At 42.2% G+C, this 26,001-nt stretch overlaps 1 protein-coding gene across 3 annotated transcripts in view; it reads left to right on the forward strand.

The window, feature by feature from the left end:
• INPP5A (inositol polyphosphate-5-phosphatase A) overlaps nucleotides 1-26,001 on the forward strand; it is a 436,884-nt gene that overhangs the window by 239,328 nt on the left and 171,555 nt on the right. For all 3 annotated transcript variants that reach the window (XM_030569985.1, XM_030569984.1, XM_030569986.1), the window contains exon 5: nucleotides 24,351-24,414. In XM_030569985.1, the coding sequence (XP_030425845.1) occupies nucleotides 24,351-24,414 (64 nt within the window). The remainder of the gene's footprint in view (nucleotides 1-24,350; nucleotides 24,415-26,001) is intronic.

Raw genomic sequence — 26,001 nt, forward strand, 5'->3', positions numbered from 1 at the left:
CTCAGCTGGTTTTACTGTTGTTATTTGGATTTATAAAAATGCTAAAAAAGTGTATCCATAGGCTCTAGGCAGCATCCTGGACATAAAGTAAAAATATTCCCTAAATGCAGCAGAACAGTTCATAATAATCCAGTAGTCATGAGCCTAGCAATTTAAAAATTCAAATCCCTCTTGCCTATGAACAGTTCTGCACTCTACACCATTATTACCACTCTCACCCCCATCTTCAGTTGTCAGGGAGAAACAGTGAGCTTTGTAACATGCCCTGAAGGTCATCAGATTAGAGCAACTTCAGACCAAGGCATGTGGGGAGCAAATCCCAAAGCTATGGGGTGCTCACAGAGAACACCCTGCCAGCAGCCTGTATTTATTTATACCCATGGGGCAGAACCTGTTTTGTGGTGTAATGAGAGAGAAAGTCACTAGGTCATAAGCAATGTAGAGCTTTAAAAGTCAAACCCAATACCTTAAATTTCACCCAGAAACATACAGGTAGCCAGTGTCATTTGGGGAAGTACTGCTTCAATATGCCTGAAGTAAAATACTCCACTTACCAAGTGGGCCACCACATCCTGCCACCTTCCGTTACTGGGTGGTTTGTTGTTTCACTAGCTCTGTGTACAACCATCTGGTTAGCTGAGGGCTATATGGTCCTCACCCAATGAACTTAACTGAGAAATTGTTCCTGGGGAAAATGTCTTGATTCATTTGGTGTCTCTTGTTTTACGCTTAGATTATAAAATCTCTGGGTTGGGAACAGTTTTTGTTCTGTGTCTGTACAGCATGTAGCTCAGTGGGGTCCTGGGCCATGATTAGAACCCCTGTATATTGGCAACGATGCAATCAGTTGTGCACTGCTATAAGATATGACCTTGTAGGCAGACCTTTATGACAGATACTAGGCACATATTATGATGTGCAATTCTTTTAGATTTCATGATTGAAAAAATAGAATCCTGAGTCTAAATATTGTCTCAAATTACACACCAGTATAACTTTACCTATGTGAACAGTCCCATTTAAGCCAGTGGGACTACTCACATATATAAAGTTAAACAAGTGCATAGCTCTTGGTAGGATGGGGCTCTGATTTACATAGCTTGATGGGGTTTTTTTACATTTCACATTATGAAAACTGTGAAGTATGAACTACACCTCAACCTCGATATAACGCGGTCCTCGGGAGCCAAAAAATCTTACCGCGTTATAGGTGAAACCGTGTTATATCGAACTTGCTTTGATCCACTGGAGTGTGCAGCGCCCCCCCCCTCCCTCGGAGTGCTGCTTTACCGTGTTATATCCGAATACGTGTTATATTGGGTCACATTATATCGAGGTAGAGGTGTATCTGTAATTTTTGTGTGAGTTGCTTGTGTAATTTGAAGCTATAAATATAAAAAATAGACTACCTATGTAATATCATAATCAGTGCTAAATAACAGAGCCCTTCTTCCTCCTTTATCAAAATTGTCTGCAGTGGGGATTCTGAACATACACATGCTGTAAATCATAGTTGTTAGCAGCCAGCCTTTTTGGCCCCATTCATTTGCATTTTGTCATGTGACTGTTTTTAAATGTTTGTATTTGTCACTGGATATTTGGAGTCCACTGTATTTTTACATCTCCTTTAAAGTATAATTGTTCAAATACTGATTAACTAAAGTTTATATCGGGGTTGTATGGATCTGAAATAATTTCTGTGGTGTTAGAAATTGTTTGGTCCATTTAAGTTCCAAATGTCTACATTTCAGATAGACAAGGCCTCATGCAAAAAAAAAAGCACAATAGCAGTTTAATTATATGTACTTTGGCTGATAAGTCTAATTCAGGAAATGATAAATTGCTGGACACCTAATTTGCTTGCAAATAAAAACTGACAGATTATTTTTTAATGAGTTGATCTGTGTACCCAGTCAGTTTTATCCACCTTGAATGAGTAATAGGCATTGAGTGTTAATGTGGACATACTGGATCAAGTGGACTATGAACACAGTTGACAAATATATACTTTTATATTGCTCATTATTTGTAGTTACTTCATCATTTTCTGTTCAAATTTAGTAGAATCAGCCTATTCTTACATCTTTTCTTTTGTTCACTTCTTAGAAATAAAATTGTATCAGAATTAGATTGTAAGAGTCAATTGAACTAATTTAGAATAGATGCTTCCATGTAGTTTGTCACAACTATTGTGCAATTTAGAGTAAACACTGTATGTTTTTCTAATAGGAGTTTGGAATTGCTTTTATTTTCATTAATGTAAATATATACATATAGATATTACATGGTGGTAATACAAGCAACTGCTGCATGGCTAAACAATGTGCAGCCCCAATCCTGCAAACATATTTGCATGTGCTTAACTTTAAATACCTGAATAGTTCCATTGAATTGAAATGGAAATTAGACTGTCATACACAGATTTGATTTTATTTTATTCTATTTTATTTTTGCACAGAACAACTTCAGCTTAATTGAAGGTTCACAATAACAGGAATTGCAGTTCATTGAGCTTGCCATCTACTTAATTAAAAGATTGACATTAATAATTAGTACTAATATAGTACTTTAAAACAATATCTATTAGTGCCTACCAGAAAACCTAACCACAACAGAAGGAGTGTGTGGCAGAAGTTTTTCATTCAAGCCTGACTCCTGCAAGTTCCATAAGAAGGTTTCCATACATCCCCTATGTAACAGGAACTGTGGAGGGTGTTCCAGAGCCAGGTGTGCAGTCTGTTTGTTTTACATGCCCTAACTGGTGACGCCTATACACACCCTCCCACACCAAATATTTTTGTACCTGCCAGGAGTAGTGCACCTTGTTGTGGAGAATGTTGTGTGCTTCCTCAGTGAAAGTGAAGTGTGCATGGGGCTGCCGCTGGCCAAAATACAGGTGCACATTACTGCAAAAGCAGAGTTACATATGTGCACTGACATAGGGGTTATTCATTTATTGGACCAGAATTTGGCAATAGAAATGGAGTTTCACTGAACCAGGGCTCCACTGTGTCCTGTCAGAGCAACCCCTGATTTTTACTCCATACAAAAAGATAGCAGTGTTACTTACATCCTTTTTTACTTTTCATTATCAGTAAAAAATAAATAAATGTCTTCCTTAAGGCTACTCTTAAGGAAAGTAAGAGATCCAAAATCTGACTTTGCTTTTAAATGTAATAATTTTCCCTCTGAGACCTCTCCAACTTCATTGCTACGGAAATGAAACCGGACAAAGTAACCCCTTTGCTGTCCCATAAGAGTGCATTTATGTAAAATTATTATCTTCCTGTCTAGAGTTATTGCAATTGCTTATTTGGTTCTTTTCCTCTGACTGAAATATGGCAGCTAATAGACTGCATTTTACTAATGGAAAATGAATAAGCACTCTTGACAGCCAGGTTTATAAATATGTAAAATATTTTTAATTGTTTTTAGCAAAACAGGCAGGTAATCAATAATATCAGACATGACAAACATACTGTTGACATGCACTATAGTTAAAAGGGTTGTAAGAGATAAGGACTTCCTGTCAGCAGTGGCCTATGCTAATTAATATTCAGACATTGTCATGTTCAATGATAAATGAATTCCTTGAACTATATTGATATAGTAGGTTAAACATTGAAAAAGTTGGGTTGAACTTTGACTTTAAATATTCATTAGAGCTAATTATGGATTTTATGACTACATGAATTACAGTTTCTATGTCATCATTGGCAATTTTAATTTTATTTAAAGCAATTTCATAATATAATATAATAGCTTTATCACATTCATTGAGGTAATGCAGTAAATGTTTACTCTGCACAGTAATTAAACTTTTGTACATAGTATTTCCTTTGAGTGTTAAACTTATACAATTGAAATGACGTACTTCTAAAAGCCGTGTGTCAACACCTATTAAAAAAACGTTTATAGGTGTAGAGTTTGGCAGATTTTTATACTAGGATTTCTGTATAATGGAAAAAGTGATACTTTTGTAATACCAAATGTGTCATGCAACAAGACTACAGTATTCTATTAGTCTCACTGTTAGGTGGTTTGAATTAATTACTCCTATTTGGCATGAAATCATGAAATAGACTTATGATATTGTATTGAATAGCTACCTAATGGCTAATTAAAGATTAAAATGGACATTTGGCAATAAATTATTGGCAAAATAAAAGCATAATATGTAAAGCACCATTAATATAAATGGAACTACCTTATTTTCTCTCAAACGTGTATCTATGGGTATGTATAGATGTGCATATATCACCCACAAAAATACACTAATTTACAGTTTATTGCTGTAGTAAATTATATTATCCTTTTGCAAAATGTTACCAAACTTTACAAGTAAAAACCTTAAGCGTTAAAAAGAATAGAAATGATCAGTAGTGGTAGTTTGTGTAAATAGTCTCTTACCCTTGAAGTGCAGACATTTCATTTATGACAACATTGACATAAAAAAATCACCTTGCACATTCGAATAACAGCCTGAATTTTGACACACATGCCATATTTATAAATTCTTATGAAATCCATAATGATATCTTTGACTTTGTGACTAGAATTAATGATGGGTATATTGAAAGAATGTCTAGGATTTTACAGCCAAAACATGTACCTGGAGCATAATCCTTTTACACATCCAATGCTGTCCCTTTTTGTTCACCTCTCTTCCTACAAATCACCTCTTCTTTACCTATGCATCTTGGAGGAGCTCCTGTGCTGCAGACTTCAGGCACTGTATGGCAGTGGGGTTCTCTTCCTGCACTCATTTTAGGTGCATGTCTGGCAAAGCTGTCTGTTTTGGGATGTGCCTGAGATCTTTAGGAGCACGCAGCCTGCTTTATGGAGCTTTGAGCTCCTCTCTCTAGGCAGCTTCATTTCTCTCACAAATAATGCTAGTTATTTTGTTGTTCTAATTTCCTATGTATGAGATTTTGTTTAAAGCTGCATCTGGAGTTTAAGGTGTTAAAACAAAGCCATTTATTTGTAAGTTTAGAGTAGGGGGTGAGGGTCAGAAAAAATAGACACCAACCTTAAAACTTCATTTTGAACTCCTTTCAAATAGTAAGCCACTTACTAGATTCATGAATAACTTTACAGAAAATTAATTTTTTACTCTGACAGTAAGTTGTGCAATTTTGGTTATGATCAATATTTGTTTTCATTCCTAGATGAGAGATTTTATCTCTGCTTTGGATGGAATTCTGAACCACTAGCCATGACGCCATAATAGCTCTGTGGGCGTGGTGTGTAAAATTGTAATGTGTGTATATATATTTAAGGAAGGGGCTGGATGACTCATGGGGTTGGTACAGTGCCTTTTCTATCTAGTTCATCAATTCAGATCTTTCCCCAGCTAGTGGAGACTGAAAGTCATTTATCATGGAAGGGTAAGGTGGCCTATATGAACTAAGCCCTGATCTACACTATGAGTTTAGGGTGAATTTAGCAGTGTTACATCGATCTAACCCTGCACCGTCCACACAACGAAGCCGTTATTTTCAACTTAAAGGGCTGTTAAAATTGATTTCAGTACTCCTCCCCCGACGAGGAGATTAGTGCTGAAATCGACCTTGCTGGGTCGAATTTGGGGTAGTGTGGTTGCAATTCAATGGTATTGGCCTCTGGGACCTATCCTAGAGTGCTCCATTGTGACCGCTCTAGACAGCGCTCTCAACTCCGATGCACTGGTGAGGTAGATCGGAAAAGGCCCACTAACTTTTGAATCTCATTTCCTGTTTGGCCAGCATGGCAACCTGCAGTGAGTGCAGATCTCATCAGCAAAAGTGACCATGATGGAGTCCCAGAATCGCAAAAGAGCCCTAGCATGGACCAAACGGGAGGTACGGGATCTGATCGCTGTATGGGGAAACGAATCCGTGCTATCAGAACTCCATTCCAAAAGACAAAATGCCCAAACATTTAAAAAAATCTCAAAGGGCATGGAGGATAGAGGATATAACAGGGACCCACACTAGTGCCGTGTGAAACTTAAGGAGCGGAGGCAAGCCTACAAAAAACCAGAGAGGCAAATGGCTGCTCTGGGTCAGAGCCCCAGACTTGGGGCTGCTATGATGAGCTGCATGCCATTCTAGGTGGTGCAGCCACCACTACCTCACCCTTGTGCTTTGACTCCGTCAATGGAGTAGCATGCAACAGGGATGTGGGTTTTGGAGACAAGGAAGATAAGGAGGTATAAGATAGCTCACTGCAAGGAAGCAGAGAAACCGTTTTCCCCAACAGCCAGGAACTGTTTCTCACCCTGAACCTGGAGTCAGTACACCCCAAACCCACCCAAGGCTGCCTCACAGACTCATGTGTTTAATGATTAATTTGCCCTGGCATTCGCGGCCAGTACAGCTACTGGAAAAGTCTGTTAATGTGTCTGGGCATGGAGTGGAAATCCTCCAGGGACATCTCCATAAAGCTCTCCTGGATGTACTCCCAAAGTCTTTGCAAAAGGTTTCTGGGGAGGGCAGCTTTATTCCGTCCTCTATGATAGGACACTTTACCACACCAGGCTGGTAGCATGTAGTCTGGAATCATTGCATAGCAAAGCATGGCAGCGCATGGTCCCAGTGTTTTGCTGGCATTCAAACAGCATCCGTTCTTTATCTTTCTGTGTTATCCTCAGGAGAGTGATATCATTCTTGGACACCTGGTTGAAATAGGGTGATTTTATTAAGTGGACATTCAGAGGTGCCTGTTTCTGCTCGGCTGTTTGCCTGTGGCTGAACAGAAATGTTCCCTGCTGTTAGCCATGCAGTGAGGAGAGGGGTGGAGTGATCATCCCAGAGAATTGAGTGTGTTATGGGTTTAATTGGGTTTGTGCTGCATGTCAACCCATAAACTGCAGCCCCTCCTTTTAAATGGCCAACCCATTTTATATGGCCAATCCATTTTAAATGGCGCTGCTGTTTGAAACCATTCCACATGTTATGAAGGTTAAAGAAGCCAAAAGACCGTGTCTTACCATGGCTGCCTGCAAGCCATTCCTGTTGCCCGGCCCTGCGTGAAAGATCTCTCGCACCAAACCGTCATACTCTCAATAAGAGGCAAAATGCGACCTTGTACCGAAAGTACATATGCTATGTAATATTAACAGCAAGGTTTACCATGGAAGAGTCTACCCATTGTTCTCTAAAATGTATCTCTCCCTTTTTGTCCCTCCACCATCTGCAAATGTTTCAATGCTTACACTATCTTCTTCCCAGAGGCTAGCAAAGATTAGAAGGCAAAAAGAATGCACTCGTGGTTAAATGTTCTCTGAGCTCATGCAGTCCTCCCACACTGAAAGAGCCCAGCAGAATGCATGGAGACAGACAATGTCAGAGTCCAGGAAAACACAATATGAACGCGAGGACAGGTGGCAGGCTGAAGATGTTAGGTGGTGTCAGCCTGGTGACAGAAGGCAAGAGGCAATGCTAAGGCTACTGGAGGAACAAACTGATATGCTCCGGCATATGGTTGATGTTCAGGAAAGGCAGCTTGAGCACAGACCGCCGCTACAGCCACTGTGTAACCAACCACCCTCCTCCCCAAGTTTCATAGCCTCCTCACCCAGATGCCCAAGAAGGCAGTGGGAGGGCCTCCGGGCACCCAACCACTCCACCCCAGAGGACTGCCCAAGCAACAGAAGGCTGGCATTCAATAAGTTTTAAAGTGCAGTGTGGCCTTGTCCTTCCATCCTCCCCCACCCCTCCCGGGCTTCCTTGGCAGTTATCCCTCTATTTGTGTGATGAATTAATAAAGAATGCATGAATGTGAAGCAACAATGACTTTATTGCCTCTGGAAGCGGTGATCAAAGGGGGGAGGGGAGGGTGGTTAGCTTACGGGGAAGTAGAGTGAACCAAGGGGCGAGAGGGTTCATCAAGAAGAAACAAACAGAACTTTCACACCGTAGCTTGGCCAGTCATGAAACTGGTTTTCAAAGCTTCTCTGATGTGCACTGCACCCTCCTGTACCGCCCTGGTGTGTGGCTCTGTGTAATCAGCAGCCAGGCGATTTGCCTCAACCTCCCACCCCACCATAAACGTCTCCCCCTTACTCTCACAGATATTGTGGAGTGCACAGGAAGCGGTAATAACAATGAGAATATTGGTTTCGCTGAGGTCTGTCTGAGTCAGTAAACTGCGCCAGCGCGCTTTTAAACATCCAAATGCACATTCTACCACCATTCTGCACTTACTCAGCCTATAGTTGAACAGCTCCTGACTGCTGTCCAGGCTCCCTGTGTACGGCTTCATGAGCCATGGCATCAAGGGGTAGGCTGGGTCCCCAAGGATAACTGTAGGCATTTCAACATCCCCAACTGTTATTTTTTGGTCTGGGAAGCAAGTTCCTTGGTGTAGCTTTTGAAACAGACCAGAGTTCCTGAAGATGTGAGTGTCATGTACCTTTCCCGGCCTTCCCACGTTGATGTTGGTGAAACGTCCCTTGTGATCCACCAGTGCTTGCAGCACCATTGAAAAGTACCCACTGCAGTTTATGAACTCGCTGGCTTGGTGCTCCGGTGCCAAGATAGGGATATGGGTTCTGTCTATCACCCCACCACAGTTAGGGAATCCCATTGCAGCAAAGCCAGCCACTATGACCTGCACGTTTCCCAGAGTCACTACCCTTGATGTCAGCAGGTCTTTGATTGCATTGGCTACTTGGATCACAGCAGCCCTCATAGTAGATTTGCCCACTCCAAATTGATGCCGAACTGACCGGTAGCTGTCTGCATTGCAAGCTTCCACAGGGCTATTGCCACTCACTTGTAAACTGTGAGGGCTACTCTCATCTTGGTATTCTTGTGCTTCAGGGCAGGGGAAAGCAAGTCACAAAGTTCCATGAAAATGCCCTTATGCATGCAAAAGTTTTGTAGCCACTGAGAATCATCCCAGACACGCAACACTATGCGGTCCCACCAGTCTGTACTTGTTTCCCGGGCCCAGAATCGGCATTCCATGGCATGAACCTACCCTATTAACACCATGATGTCCACATTGCCAGGGCCCGTACTTTGAGGGAATTCTGTGTCCATGTCTTCATCACTGTCATCACCATGCTGCTGTTGCCTCCTCGCCTGGTTTTGCTTTTGCATGTTCTGGTTCTGCATATACTGCAGGATAATGCGCGTGGTGTTTACAGTGCTCATAATTGCTGCAGTGATCTGAGCGGGCTTCATGCTTGCCGTGCTATGGCGTGTGCGCTGAAAAAAGGCACGAAACAATTGTCTGCCGTTGCGAAGGGCAACTGATGACATAGCTTACGGAGTTGGCTTACAGGGTTGTCACACAGAATGGCCCTCTCAAGGATTGAACTCACAAATGGGTGTTTAGCAGGCCAATGCTCAAACCACTGAGCTATCCCTCCGTCCACTATTCATGGAGGGATGGAGGGAGGGGGAAGCAAATGAATACAAAACAAATCTGGTCTCTTTATTGTTTTGATCCACTTCATCTCTCTTATACATCTTAGGCTGGCAGCAGATGGTGCGGTACGACTGCTAGCCATCATCATTTCCTGGCTGCTCGCCAGAAGACGGTGCAGTACGACTACTGGCCATCGTCGTCTCCCATTTATGTCCAGGTGCCCCCGGCCGACCTCACTGAGGCCAGCCAGGAGCACACGTATCTGCCCTGGTGCCCCCCGCCAACCTCACCCAAGAGCACCCAGGAAACAACGATGATGGCTACCAGTCGTAATGCACTGTCTGCTGCCAAAAGGCAATGAGCTGCTGCTGTGTAGTAATGCAGTACCATGTCGGGCAGACCCAGGAGACATATGGTGACGGTGAGCTGAGCGGGCTCCATGCTTGCCATGGTATGGCGTCTGCACGGGTAACCCAGGAAAAAAGGCAAGAAATGATTTCTTGCTGTTGCTTTCACGGGGGGGGGGGGAGGAGTGGGGGCTGATGACATGTACCCAGAACCACCCACGACAATGTTTTTGCACCATCAGGCATTGGGAGCTCAACCCAGAGTTCCAGTGAGCAGCGGAGACTGCGGGAACTGTGGGATAGCTACCACAGTGCAATGCTCCGGAAGTCGACGCTAGCCTTGGTCCTGTGGATATACTCCGCCAAGTTAATGCTCTTAATGGTCTTAAGTGGGGACACACATAATCGACTGTATAAAATCAATTTATAAAAAATTGACTTCTATAAATTGGACTTAATTTCGTAGTGTAGACATACCTTAAGTTGGTAGTCTCAGATCAGGCGGTGTTGCTGCTTTATTTAGATCTTTTAGGAGCCTTTGATATTTTTGACCACAAGGTGGTAATGCAGTTACAGACACTGGCAGAAATAGAGAAATTTGCACTTGAGTGGCTGGCTGTTTGTTTGTTTTGTTTGTTTATTCGGAAAATGCCCTGAGGGGAGGAATGAGTATTTGTTTGTCTGCCCCAAAGAACTATCCTGTAGGTTTTGTCTCCACTCTATTCTTTTACCCTTCTTTCTCAATGTGTTCCTGAGACTACTATGGGAGATGATGAGGATGATGATAATACTTAGCTCTTATATGCACAGAGTGGGCTTCAATATGTTGATGACATTTGGTTCTACATCTTGGTGTCACCTGACACCAATAGTAAGGATTTCAGTTTTCTGGGTATCTGGCTGAGATTGAGACATGGATGATTACCAGTTAGCTGAAATTTAACACAGACAAGACAAGTGTGATGCTGGTGGGTTGTTGGAGGAACTGAAGCAATGGTGGAAAAAACAGCTGCACCACCACCACCTCCACCTGGTTTGTAATGTTGGGATCACGCTGGTTCCTTAAGTGCTTCTGAATGTTCATATAGGGACAAGTTGCTTAATTCCTTTTGTTTGTTTTAGCAGGTTAAGAGCATTTCCTTCTGAGACAGACCTCACTGTAAATTATCCATGCATAACACTTTGAGATTGGATTACCACAGTGCGGTATTCTTGATCCTACATATGAAGACCACTTGGAAACTTCAGCTAGAGTTTAGTTTTCTGGCTATTGTTGACCAGTGTGCTTTCTAAATTCTGCTGTAAATGGCAGGTGCATTACATAAACTGAACAATAAATATGTGTGATAAATAAACCTTTCTTTAAAGATATATAGTATATAACTACACCTATTTGACTGCATCTTCCAATTTACTTAGTTAACGTGTTTATGCACTGTTTGTGTAGAATCTACACTACAGTGTGAACTGTGTTTTATTTTAGTTTTATTAACTGCTAGAACAGGGGTTCTCAAACTGGGGGTTGGGACCCCTCAGGGGGTCATGAGCTGTCAGCTTCAACCCCAAACCATGCTTTGCTCGAGCATTTATAATGGTGTTAAATATATAAAAAAGTGTTTTTAATTCATAAGGGAGGTTGCACTCAGAGGCTTGCTATGTGAAAGGGGTCACCAGTATAAAATTTTGAGAATCACTGTGCTAGAATGACAATTAAATAGCCACCAATTTAGAATAAGAAATGTGTTTCCTACTGTAGCTTCCAGTTGCAAAGATGAGTTATGTTTGGGGCCTAAAAATGTAAGTGCCTTTGTAATCTCTATTTGCTATGCAGTTTCTCTATGAAGTGCTTAATGTTCTGTAAATATTACTGCTGAACAACAATTAGTTGGGCCTCCTCTTAAAATGGTGCTGAGCAGTGTGTGAGTAAGTTCCTTAAACAGCTTAATAAACCAGAGTACTGAAGTTTAATTTGTATGTGTAACTGCTGTTGATGTACTCTAGTGGAATCAACATGGCCTGATCTAGGAAAGGATGTATCCATGATTTAGGCCTTGGAATATGTTTCCTTTTTTGCAGTTACATTGCCTTAGAATCAGAGCAGTGGATAGCATATCTACACTTGGTCGTCTTTATTTGTTTCCACTTCTGTACAAAAACCTGATTAAGTCTGTTTGAATACGGAAGGCGGTGATAACCATAATTTCCATTCCATTAACATTTACCTCTAGTGAGTGGTATGTTCAGAATTAATATACTTGTGTATATTGTACTATATCCCAACTCAAAACATATCTTTTAGTGTTGGCAGCATCAGAACCTGACAGAGAACCTGTAAGGTATTATTTAATAGTTATCAGTGATCCTTTATGCGCACTGTCAGCTGAAAGTCTGCTAATGCTACAAACATTGATTATCAAACCAAACTATATGCTATGTAATTCTATATATGAGCTATAAAATCCTTTAGAGAGAATAAGATTAAAGCTGTAAAAGTGGGGCAAAGCATGAAACAAGTCATCACCTTCAGAAAGTAAACTTGTAGCCTGAGTGTGAATAGCAATTCTTTTTAATAGAATCATGGCATCTGTAATAGAAAGGAACTATCTTGTCATTTCAGATCTCCCTAGTATATTTACTAAAGTCTAGTTTTAACTGTCATAAGTGATGGGACAGTAAGGGTTCACAGTCATATAATGTAGGCTGAAATTTTCACTTGCTTTTAAAATTTTAGTCTGATGAGGACAGGCCCCTAGATTCCAAATGTTAAGATGGTTTTAATTCACCATCTGACATGAGAAATTAAGAAAAAAAGAAAAACTTGCACTATCCAGTATTTAAATATTATAGGCAGGGTAGATAGCACTGATTATTTTTAAGGTTGACTGACACTTTCCAGTCAACCTTGAAAATAAGGGTTTTTTTTGCTTTTAACTTTGCCACACTTCAACCATTTGGGCTGAAATTTTCTATACCAGATGTCTGCCTCGTTCTGATTTTTTTCTCTTTAATTCCAGCCATTTCTGAGCATGAGAATAGGGAAAAATATGTTATTTTGCCCATGTTAAAAATTCTGAGGATCTTTTCTTTGAAAATACCTAGACTCCCAATCTTTGGAGCAGAGACTTGAAATTTGGCAGGGAAAGATCTTTTGCCATCTCCAGGAAAATCTGGCCAATTTATAAGCTTTTAAAAAATAGCAGTTAACATATGCTCAGTAGATGCTTACTAGATTTTAGTAGCTAAGTTTCACGAAGATTCTGTCCACATCGAGCATGCTACAGCCCTGCGACTGAACAGGACTTTTCCTGCATTTCCAGCTCTGGCATGTTGTGAACCATTCCAGATCCAGGTAGCTGAACTGAGAAAAGCGAGACTCTCTTTCCTATGCTCTCATTGACCCTGCTGGGCCCAGGTAGCACATGAAAGAGGAAGCTACCTGATTCAAATGCAGAGAGACAAGTGCCAGACTGTGGGGGACAGGATACAGAGAGGGAGCATGGAGCATGTATAGGTGAGACTGGGACTGGCTGGATAAAGAGACTAGGGAGGAGGAGTTGGGGAATGAGATTGGGAGCCCAGCAGCCTTTAGGTTTATGTCTGGCACTTTTTCGAGGCTGGAGTGTGAGGCTGCCCTGCACTCACCTGGCAATGGCTGGGCCTGGTCCCCACTCTGGATGTTGTGACATGGTGCACAGGGTTGCATGCCACTGCGACCCCAAGCACCATGTCGTAACGCCAATCACTCAAATTTGGCCCAGTTGCCCCTCCATAATGATACTCAGAATGGGGAATCCGGCCCAGCCCTGTGATCCAGGAAGCAGCACTGCCAAGTGAGTTTGGGGCAGGTTTGCTTTCCAGGCCACTGCCAATGGCCCATCACCCCAGGCTCTACCACTGGTCATGCTTAGGGGGAATGGAAAGACAAGTCTGTGCCCACTAGAACCCATGCTGCTCCAGAGTCTGTAACAGGACATGTGTGTCTCATCTGCCTCTGTTCCCAGCAAATAGCTGTGAAACCCACTGGCTAAGTGTCCCATCCCCCTCTAGTGCTGTTCCACATACAGGATGACAGCCTATTACCATTATCTGTTACTCCATCAGTTCAAGAGACAGAGATATGTGTGATGTATCTAAAGGTTTCAATTCTGCTGATGTCTTGTGGGTGCCAGTATGATGCCACATAATGGAATTTGATTTTTTCAGTTTACTTTTTGAAAAAAAAACAACCTAAAGCCTTTTAAAAAAAACTAAAAAAAGAACCAAAAAGCACCTATGTTAAAAGACTCAGATGTTAGGAAATATCAAATTAAGAGTGCCTGTGCAACTTAATTTTGACCCCCTCTTGGTGTACGCAGTATTATACAGTCTTTATTTACATGATCACATACTATTTTGTCCACAGGAACTCTTCCTGATACAGTGCACAGACTAGGACCTGATCTGGAGATGAATCTGTGGTGTGTAGTAAAGGAGACTGTCTGTAGTACTGCTGCTTCATTTGTTGTAGAAGTTTTGAATAAGACAGGGAACTGCTGGAAGAAAAAGAATGGTTTCCTAGTTAAGACAGCTGAGAGCTGCACTAGAGAATTGGATTTTATCCCTGCCACTGCCACAGAATTCCTATGTGATGCTAGTCAAGTCACTTAAACCAATTTTTTTGTAGGTGGTCACTAATTGTGTGTACATCATTCTTTGGTGCCTGACATGAGACCTTGGGATCTGATTTGCAAAAGTGCTGAGCACTCATAGCTGCAGCAGAAATCAAGGGAAACTGTGCCACACCCTGAACAATGAACAGAATACAAAATATTAAATAGTTTCTCATTAAATAGGAACTATCTATCCTCTGCACTGAATGAGGCAGAGGTCTTATCAAAGAAATAGGGCTTGTCTACATCAGAAAGTTGCAGCGCTGGTGAGGGAGTTACAGCGCTGCAACTTTGAAGGTGTACACATCTGCAGGGCACCACCAGCGCTGCAACTCCCTGTTTGCAGCGCTGGCCGTACTCCCGTTTTGTCTCGGGTGTAGAGGATCCAGCGCTGGTGATCCAGCGCTGGTAATCCAATGTAGACAGTTACCAGCGCTTTTCTTGACCTCCGTGGAAGGAGGAAGCCTCTGGTAATCAAGCTGGTTTCCTTTCCCGGTTTGCTCTCTCGGTCCCGGAGCCACCCAGCAAACCGCAGGGAAGGAGACCTGCTTGCTCGGGGTTCCGGGACCGAGAGAGCAAACCGGGAAAGGAGACCAGCTTCGCCGCGGTTTGCTCTCGCGTTCCCGGAGCCACCCAGCAAACCGCAGGGAAGGAGACCTGCTTGCTCGGGGTTCCGGGACCGAGAGAGCAAACCGGGAACGCCGCGGTTTGCTCTCTCGGTCCCGGAGCCACCCAGCAAACCGCAGGGAAGGAGACCTGCTTGCTCGGGGTTCCGGGACCGAGAGAGCAAACCGGGAAAGGAAACCAGCTTCGCCGCGGTTTGCTCTCTCGGTCCCGGAACCCCGAGCAAGCAGGTCTCCTTCCCTGCGGTTTGCTGGGTGGCTCCGGGACCGAGAGAGCAAACCGCGGCGTTCCCGGTTTGCTCTCTCGGTCCCGGAACCCCGAGCAAGCAGGTCTCCTTCCCTGCGGTTTGCTGGGTGGCTCCGGGACCGAGAGAGCAAACCGCGGCGTTCCCGGTTTGCTCTCTCGGTCCCGGAACCCCGAGCAAGCAGGTCTCCTTCCCTGCGGTTTGCTGGCTGGCTCCGGGACCGAGAGAGCAAACCGCGGCGTTCCCGGTTTGCTCTCTCGGTCCCGGAACCCCGAGCAAGCAGGTCTCCTTCCCTGCGGTTTGCTGGCTGGCTCCGGGACCGAGAGAGCAAACCGCGGCGTTCCCGGTTTGCTCTCTCGGTCCCGGAACCCCGAGCAAGCAGGTCTCCTTCCCTGCGGTTTGCTGGCTGGCTCCGGGACCGAGAGAGCAAACCGCGGCGTTCCCGGTTTGCTCTCTCGGTCCCGGAACCCCGAGCAAGCAGGTCTCCTTCCCTGCGGTTTGCTGGCTGGCTCCGGGACCGAGAGAGCAAACCGCGGCGTTCCCGGTTTGCTCTCTCGGTCCCGGAACCCCGAGCAAGCAGGTCTCCTTCCCTGCGGTTTGCTGGCTGGCTCCGGGACCGAGAGAGCAAACCGCGGGGAAGCTGGTTTCCTTTCCCGGTTTGCTCTCTCGTCCCGGAACCCCCCTTGAAGCCGCCCAACAGCGCTGCAGTGTGGCCACATCTAACACCACTTGCAGCGCTGGTTGCTGTAAGTGTGGCCACTCTGCAGCGCTGGCCCTATACAGCTGTACTAATACAGCTGTAACAACCAGCGCTGCAAAATTTTAGATGTAGACATGGCCATAGTACATGATCAAGTAATTAAAGACTGTCTTACTGGATATGCACAAGGGGTTGAATTAAGGTTGCAAGCATTTTCATCACAAAGCATATTTTTCATTTTAGTGAATTCAGATCAAGTCTGAAATTTACGTCCTTGTACAAGTAGATCTCAGTGGCTTAATCATGGTACTTCACTAAGTTAAATAAGTAAGAGCTGTGGCATCCACTGCTTTATATTTTCTCTCGTCTGTGACATAGATCAGATTCAGAGCATTGCATGTTGCATTTATATTTGTGTTGTCAGCTTTGTAAAGTAAGTTTCTCTAAATAAATGACCACGTAAGGACTAGATTGTAATACCCTTCCAATGAGAAGTTCTTTGCTCAGCAGGTATTCCCACTGATTTCAATAGGACAACTCATGGTGTTAGATACTATTCAATAGAAGTGGACACAGCAGCAAAATGAGGACAGACACACACGTGGAATTGCAACTTTTATTAAACTTTTAGCACAAGGGAGGGGCACTACCCACCCATCACCCATACTCTCATATATACCAGTGCGAGAGTTACAAGGCTTCCTATCATATAACCTGTTGGCACCAGGGTTACAGGGCTCTTTGCCATAACCCGCAACTGGCTCCAGTATTATAGGACTTCTTACCAGATAACTCATAACACGGGGTAGGCTTTCCTCAACCTACTCACCAGGACTCAGCTCTCTCTGAGTCCTATCACCCTTCCTTCCCTGCTGTGAGAGGGAGAGATGGTGCGGCAGAGTGTGGGCCTGGACCCTCAAGGTCCACAAGGTCTGACCTCAGCCCACAAAGGCCACAAGGTCCCAACGTGTCACATAAGCCCAAGGCTCATCACTGAAATCCCAGGCCTTTTACCTCTTGGAACTATTCATTTTATTCCCCTAACTGCACAGGAAACAAGCCAGGAGTTGCAAAGAGTAAGGAACACTACCCCAGTACCTCATTGAGGTACCAGGCGTGTTCGTACTTAATCCACTGTGGTGTGCAGGTGATGCGAGGAAGGCAAAAAACTCCCTGGTCCTCCACCAGTTTGGTCCATGGGAGAAAAAATTCCTTCCTAGTTCCCTAAACGGGTGACCAGCTAGACCCACAGTGTCTGCCAGGCCGGGTTCCAACTCCTAGGTAGGGTGGGTTGCTGGAACAGACCTGAAAGGCAGTACAGAGTCCCAGTGCAGGGCTAAATCCTGGGAGCTGGGGAATGTTGGCCAATCAAGACCTCTTTCCTCAGCTGGCGAGTGGGTGTCAGAGACTCCTAATATCCCTTGGCAAGTGCCTCCCTCCCTTGCTATTGGGACCGTCCCCCTTTCACTGCCAGCCCCATCAATTTCTCCCACCCATTGATGCAGGCGGTTGGCATTTTAAATGTGTCACAATTTGGCACCATATAATGACATTAAAAAAGAAAGGGCAAGATTGTGAGACCCCCCCTACGCACACGAGTAGTACCTTACTCCAAATGGGATTACTTGTGAGTAAGGATATCAAAGTCTGGCCCATGGTTTTGAGATATAGTTACAAACTAACATCAGACTATGTCCCCATTTTCAGCCAACCTCACGTTAACTTAATTTTACAAAATTTATTCTGGAAATGAGTTTTTTGAGTGGTGATCTTTGTTTGATGCCATTCTTTAAAAGCAGCACTGCTTTTTAGTTTACATTGCTAATCTTAATTAAAAATAAGTAAAGAGATTTTCATGTCTGATTTTGCTGTGTACAGTTAGAATGGTTTCATGTGATTCTGGGAAGGGATTTTATCTACACAAATGAGGGAGGTAAGGTAAACCCTTCTATACAAACAAACAAACTCAATAAGCATATTACTGTTTAAGAGTAATTTCCTGGGTTTTTAAAAAGCCAGGGGCCAGAATATAATCAAAGTTTAGGCATGAGGTAGCATCTCTTTTTTATTAATTGCTAATATAATTCCATTAAGTTAAGAAATTAAATAGCAGGTGTCGGCCTTTTTCTTCTTTTTTTTATTATCTCGTATCAGAATGTTTTTTTTCTGGCAATCTGTCCTTGTTGCAGAATAGTTAACCTTGAGTCCTGTACAAGAACGTCTCCTGCTTTTTCTTATTTGCCACCTCCATTAAAAAAAAAATAACCCTGGAGCAGGTTGCCTGGGTCACAAGGAAGTGTACTCATCAATTAAATGTGTGACAGTGTTTTCCGTTGGATGAACTAATATGTCAAGGAGATGGGCAGGACCTCATGTTTGTGCTTTTGACAAATCAGCAAATGTTTAATCTCTAAATGTGCAGCTTCTCATAAATAATGCAGCAATCACTGAGCCAAAACACTACTCTGCCAGAAAGGTATCTCAGTCAGTAGAGAAGTAAAAAGACAAAATAAAACTAAATCATCCTATTTTTTTGGTTCTCTTAAACTTGTCTTTAAGACTTTGTGTAATGGCAAGGATTCTTGGTTTTTTTCTGTTCAACTGCTTTTATTTAACTTAGCCAAGAAATTTAAAAACTCATGAAGGAACTCCTGAACGTTGTGGGAGGAGGGGGGAAGAGAGAATAGAATTAATAAATATTATAACAAAATATAAAAGCAGATTTATCTCTCTTTTCTTGATATTTCATGGACTGTTAACTTGTCTTCAGCCCCCAATCACTAACTAGAAGACAAATTATAGCAATGGGAAAAGGTTTAAAAAAAAACAACTGCTCCTCCACTTTGGGTTAAATTCTGGCCCCAGTAAAGTCAGTGGCTAAAACTATTATTGACTTAAATGGGGAAAATTTTGGTTTCTCTCTCTCACACACACACACACACACACACACACACACACACACACACACACACACACACACACACACACACACACACACACACACACACACACACACAGTTAAAAGAATACTAAGGTTGCAAATCCAGGCACTCAGAAGTTAGAAAATGCCAGAGTTACAATTGCATCTTAATTCAGCTCCCCTGCACATGCATTATGATAGTCTTTAATTACATGAGCAAATGTCATTTTCATGGACTGCTGCTTCATCCATTGCTCACTTGAATGGGTTCACTATTGAATTTATTTTTTCTATTTATCCTTTATTCTTTACAAACAATAATGAATTTGTCCTGACAACATCCTGTTAGGAGAGGTGATATTACGATCCCCATTCTATATATTTCACTTTATATGCTCAGAGCAGCACTTCCATTATCTCAATTGCAGTTCTGTGTGCTCAGCAGTTCTGCAACTCAAATCCAAGATGTCTGAAGTTGGGGCCTCAGAAAATGGAGAACACATATGTTCTTATAATAGAAAGTCATGGGAAGCTTTAACAGTGCTTGTTACTGCCTCTGCTACCTATAAATATGCAACTATATGCATATCCTTAATGTTTTCTCTAGAAGATGGACCATTGAGGGTACAAAGCCTCATTAATGATGATTAATAACCAGTAATCAAATTCTTAATGCCCGAGCTCAAATTCTGCCTTTTACAGACTGCCTGGGCTTGGTTTAGCCAGTTTTGGTCAGGCCTCTTGGGAACCCTCTTACCCTCAACAGTCTTGTCATGAACTATGAACACGGACCTTCTGTCCCAATCTCTATTTAGGACAGCATTTAAGCACACAATTAAGTCCCATAATTAAGCATTAACGTGCTTTCCTGAATTGAGACCTCACACTCTTATGGACATGCTTAAAGTAAAGCATGTACTTAAGTGCTGTTGTGAATAAGGATGCTTTCCTTAATCCATGGCCTAAGTGCCTTGCAGAATAGAGATGGATTTTAGCATGTCCTTAAATGTTTTCCTTTGCTGAATAGGGGCTTATGTGCTTTGCTGAAAAGGAGTGGGAATACTGGTATGTTTGTGCTTAGCTGAATCATGGACTTCTTATTGTTAACGTTAGAGCATGAGAGTTCAGTAATTGATTTAGCCTGTAATGTTTCAAAAGAGCCAAAGGAAGGTAGACATGCAGCTCCCAGTGAATTTCAGTGTGATTTGGACACTAAACTCCCTTAGTCTCCTTTGAAAATCCAAGCCCTAGAGAATATTTTTTGGCACAATGATATGTATATAATGGTAATTAAAAACAAAAAAGCTCTTAATGAAAGAGGATAGATTATAAAACTAGGCCAGGATTAGAAACACAGAATTTTGAGTATGGCAAAGCAAACCTATCTGGAGAATTAACTTTCTTCTCCCAGTGTTTGCTTGAGTTATTCAGCTTTCTTTTATTGGTATCTCATACATCAATCTCTTTAAATAGCTAGGAGACTTCCTGCATGTTGATGAAGAGAAGCTTTTCATAGCCAACAGATTTCATTCCCTATGCAAACTTCCTGTTTTGAAACAAAATTCTGAAGTTAGTTCCAGCAGCAGATTAGTTGAATTTTGCCTGAGCCAGATCAGCTTACCTAGCTTGCTTCTAAAAAGATGACCAAGTTTTGTTCCAGTTACACAAAGTCTAAGATCACTGGGACTGACATTACTTGTGTATTATGTCTGGCAAAATACTCTTTGGAGTTTGGTGGACAACTTTTACTAGTTTGTAAGTAGCAGAAGGATTTGATAACTGAGAAGTTAGTTTTCAGTGCTCCTCAAATTATAGCACTGGCAGCCAAAGATTTATGGGAAGCTTAATTATGTTATGGGTGATATTATCCTTAGTAATATTCTCAGACAGTTGATATAGTTAATGGCCCCTAGAAATACCTGTCATACTGGCACTGCATTTTACTGTTTTAGTAATCTATATATACTTTAAAAAATACAATTAAATGTGATCTTCATGTAAATGACCATGTTACTGTGAATATTAGTATGGAATAGCATGCAATCACCTGTATACCATGGTGGTTATTACCAAAACATTTAATAGTAGAAAAGAGCTGTACAAGCACAAACTAATCTTTACAACACTCCTGTGAGATACATAATTATTAACCCTTGACAGTTCTTGGGGTGCCCAGGACTGAGTCACCTTGTTGCCCCCCCCCTCCGCCACCAGCAAGAGGGACAATTGCCTGTGTTTAACTGGGTGCCCAGTCCCTGAAACCTCCAGGCTGTGAGCCACCCAAACAATCTCCTCTGGGCTATGCCAGTCCTTATTTTCTCTTGAAGGTTAAGAATAGGTGCACCCCAGTCCCTGAGTGAGCCCCTTTGAAGCATTCCGCTGTAGTGTTTAGCCCCTCATCTCCTGAACACTCACAGTAATACCAGATATGTTGTCCCCAAGGGAACAGTGTATTCACCAGCTTGAATGAGTCAACTCAGGATTAGCTTGTTGTACAATACCACAGCATTCAGATATATTTATAGATATATTTATAGTGAAAGATTTATCAGTTTATTACCAAAGATCAAGACTCTAGAGATAGTGAATAAAGATAATGGAAACAGAAGGGTTACATATAAAACAAAATCAGTATGCACTTTCTAGAGGCTAAACTTAGCAGGCTAACCTCCTGTCTAGAGCAGTCTTCTTTCACCCAAAACCTTTTTCAATGCTTCCAGTCAAGTTGTGATGCAGTTTTCATTAATGTGAATGCACTGTCCATTTTCCTACTAGGTGCAAAATAACAAGCACTTTTCTTTGTCCCCCAGTTATCGCCCAGTAAACTTTTGACATGCACCCCCCCCAGATAATGCTTCTTTCCCCCTGCTGTTCTTCTCTTCCTGTTAAATCTCTCAATCCTTCATCTTCATTTTGCTCAAACTGGTGATTGTTAATGAGATAATACTCAATTTACATTTCACCAGATAGATGGAGAAACATCTCTGTACTGGCAGGAAACCAGTTTTCACCTCTGTTAACACCTTCATACAAACTGTAAGAACATATTTCCATCATATATACATAACTCCTGCTTAGTATCAGTATATACATGTTCAACTATATTCATAACCAGTGACACTGGCTTTCATTTAAGACCCCACATGATATTCTTTATGGATAAATGCTATGAAAGTGGTGTGCTAGATGTAGTGAGTTTATTAAGTGTGTTAGAAGTTGCTGTTACAGTGAATCCGTTGCCATCTGGCACCAATGGGCCTGCTTGCCACATTCCCATTCTACAGATAGGAAATTGATACAAAGAGGAAATGTGATTTTGCTCTGCACTACACAATGAGAAAATGGCTAATCTAGGATTAGGTTTTAGGACTCCACTGTGTATCATTCCTGCAGTCCACACTACCTCCAAAAACATTTGTTTTGCCCTGTATATGAGGCAGAAACTGTTTGGCAGACACTTGCAAGGATTCAGTCATTGATGGACCTGCAATCCAGAGGAATAATGAGGCAGATTATATAGGGATTATTTCAATGACAGATGAAAGTTTTTAGCACCGCCCAGATGAGAGCACTTAATTTGTTTATTTCCAGATATGTGATGTACTTAATTAGTGATTTTAAAAAAACAACTTTATAACTCTGATGTTTATAAAGTATATTAACTATTTGTGTCCTTAGCAAATGTAGGGTATGTCTATGCTAGAAATGTAAATCAACCTATATTAGGTCAATTTACAGCCACTGCAGTAATTACTGCGGTGCTGCATGTCCACACGACCCTCCTTAGGATGGTGGTGCACGTCCTCACCAGCAATGCTTCTACCAGCCTAAGAAGGGTAGTGTGGAAAGCTAAGAGACTGATCTCTTAGCTCTGTTGGCAGCTCCTGCCAGGAGCCTGGCTGCCCAACAGGCTTCAAGGGGGCTGCCCCCCCTTGCTCCCCATTCCCTGACTGGGAGCAGGGTCCATAGCCACGTGGGCTTCCCCCCGCCTTCCCCCTCCCCCAGTTTCTCACCCTGGCTCCAAGCTGGAAACTGGGTTATGAAGCCGCTAGGGCTTCTAGCGAGGGGTGGGTGGAGCAACCAGCTTCCCACAGCTCCCATTATCTGGGAACAGTGAACCACGGCCACTGGGAGCTGTGGGTGGCTGTGCCTGCAGATGGTCAGTGTAAACAAACTGTCTCACGGCCTGCCAGTATTACCCTGATGAGCCACAGGTTGCCCACCTATCATAACCTTATTCCCAGATTTGGACCTTAGCGTCCAAAATATGGGGGTTAGCATGAAAACCTCCAAGCTTAGTCACCAGCTTGGACCTGGTACCTGCTGCCACCACCCAAAAAATTAGAGTGTTTTGGGGCACTCTGGTCCCACTGAAAAACCTTCCCTGGGGACCCCAAGAGCCAAATCCCTTGAGTCTCACAACAAAGGGAAATAATCCTTTTTCCCTTCCCCCCCCCCTCCAGGTGCTCCTGGAGAGATACACAGACACAAGATCTGTGAATCCAAACAGAGTGACTCCCCCTCTCCGTTCCCGGTCCTGGAACAAAAAGGACTTTCCTATTCCCCCAGAGGGAATGCAAAATCAGGCTAGCCAATTCAACACACACCGATCTCCCCTGATTTCTTCCTCCCACCAATTCCCTGGTGAGTACAGACTCAATTTCCCTGAAGTAAAGAAAAACTCCAACAGGTCTTAAAAGAAAGCTTTATATAAAAAAGAAAGAAAAAATACAAATGGTCTCTCTGTATTAAGATGATACAATACAGGGTCAATTGCTTAAAAGAAATATGAATAAACAGCCTTATTCAAAAAGAATACAAATCAAAGCACTCCAGCACTTATATTCATGCAACTACCAAAGAAAAGAAACCATATAACTTACTATCTGATCTCTTGGTCCTTACACTTAGAAACAGAAGATTAGAAAACAGAACTACTTCTCCAAAGCTCAGAGAAAGCAGGCAGACAGAAAACAAAGACCTCAGACACACAATTCCCTCCACCCAAAGTTGAAAAAATCCGGTTTCCTGATTGGTCCTCTGCTCAGGTGCTCCAGGTGAAAGAGACATTAACCCTTAGCTATCTGTTTATGACACCACCACTGCCCTAACTACACCAACATGAGCCTTACACCTCTCAGGGAGATGGAGTAGTTATGCCTGTGCAGAAGGACACTTACATCAGTGGGAGCAAGGCTGTAGTGTAGACACTGACATAATTAGGTGGATATAAGTGGTCCTATGTCGACCTAACTGTGTAGTCTAGACCAAACCTTGGCAAACTGCTAATGGCCTTCATTATAGCTGCTTACTAAACTTAAAAGAAAAATAAAGAAAACTCATTTCTTTTCACTGACTTACTGAAAATATTTTACCTATCAATTGTAATATTTTTAATTACTGATATTTAATTTCAAATGCAAAAAATATATAAGAAAAGCTGTATCACAATTGTTTTTAACTAAAAGCTGACTATACTTATTACTATTTATTTTTTGTTTTTCTACAGGCTCTAGGAAGCTTTTACTTCCTTCATGAATCATTGAAAAACATCTACCAGTTTGATTTTAAAGGTAAGCACAGAAATGAAAAGTCAGTAATTGTCAGAGACTTCTCACCACTTCTCATATCAGGAAAAACCTAGGGCTTTCTTTAATCTTAATCCATGTGTTTGGACTCTTGGAGCCATATACAGAGCCCCACTAACTTCAGAAGAACTCCACATGGCTGCAGAGGTCAGTCAGTGCAGATCAATTGCAGGAACAGGACCTTAAATGGCAGGCAGTGGTAACTGACTTACAAAAATTGTGGTGGCAGAATTTTGTTTACCATTTATGAATAGCGTGGGTCAGTGGGAAGGGTGTCATTATTGTTTTTAACAATAGACTCTGCCTTCGTGTTGCAAATTTTTGTAAATCTCAGAAGTTTGAATAATTTGATACGATACTTTTAGTATTTAAATCAATATATGTAATCACTTCCTGGCTGAAGTTACTTCTAATGCTTCTTTAAAGTAGATATGCAAAGAGATTATTTAAAATTTACATTATTTTTAGTTGTGCGCTGTCTGCATTTAGGTCATTGAACTGGATCAAATTAATTCTGCATCTTGCATCACATTAATTTGAAACATCACTGAAGCTATGATAATTATGGAGTGAACTAATTGTTTCAATTGTACAGATTCATTAATTTTGTTCTCAGAAGAGACAGATTGCCTCTGTTCATATAATTGAGGGTATAGGGTCTTCCCTTGGTGAAATATTTGAATAGCAGTTCTATAGATATTGCAATTTGAGGTTTAGCCGACATAAATCCTTCTACTCATCATCTTTTCTGATGCCCAAGGAAAATTTCAAATATTTTGTCAGTGCCTCTTCATATTTTATTTCTGAAAGGGAACACTGTAAAATGCAATAGTGATGAAGGAACTTTTAATGAGAGGTCAGCTTGTGCTTCCAGCCATTCTCCCCACCTCGAACAGTTTAATAGACATGGAGAAATAATGTGGAGTGTTCTGATTCAAATGAACTGGGAGCAGGATTGCTATGTGAGAGAAATTCTCAACATAGTGCACAGGAAGCCAAGTTCACAACTTTTGTTAATGATACCTGGGACTGTGATCCTTACTACCTCAATCGCCACACTGAACATTTAGCCCATCGACTGATCTACTGTATTTTTGAAGGCAAAGGGTTAATGAATAAATCTATGAAACTTACATTTGCATTGTGAGATGACAGCAGTCACAACTATTTATTCATTTTTCTATGTGATTGGGCTTTGTGCATCAGTAGTATGTGAACTGTATCTGCCTGCTGATTCAGAGCCTGCAGTTTCGTTGCACCGGTAGTACAGAACTAGAGCATTAGCTCTCAGTTCTAGTTAAACCTCCCTCCCTCCGGTCATATATCAAAGATGTCCAACTCTAATGACATCTGGCAGAGTGAAGTGACATCTACACCAGGGAAGAGGGGCTGTCTGGATTTATTCACAGCTGATTGACAGCTTATTTGCTGTTATGGAGCCTTGAAAGGAAGTGTGGGGGGGGGGAGGGAAAGAGAGAGAGAGAGTGTGTATGTGTATGTGAGAGAGAAAAAATGGTTATAATGGAAGGAGAAATCAAAAGAAAGATAACCAATAAAAGTAAATAGATACTG

This window comes from Gopherus evgoodei, chromosome 7 (genome assembly GCF_007399415.2).
Source record: "Gopherus evgoodei ecotype Sinaloan lineage chromosome 7, rGopEvg1_v1.p, whole genome shotgun sequence".
NCBI classification, from domain to species: Eukaryota; Metazoa; Chordata; order Testudines; family Testudinidae; genus Gopherus; species Gopherus evgoodei.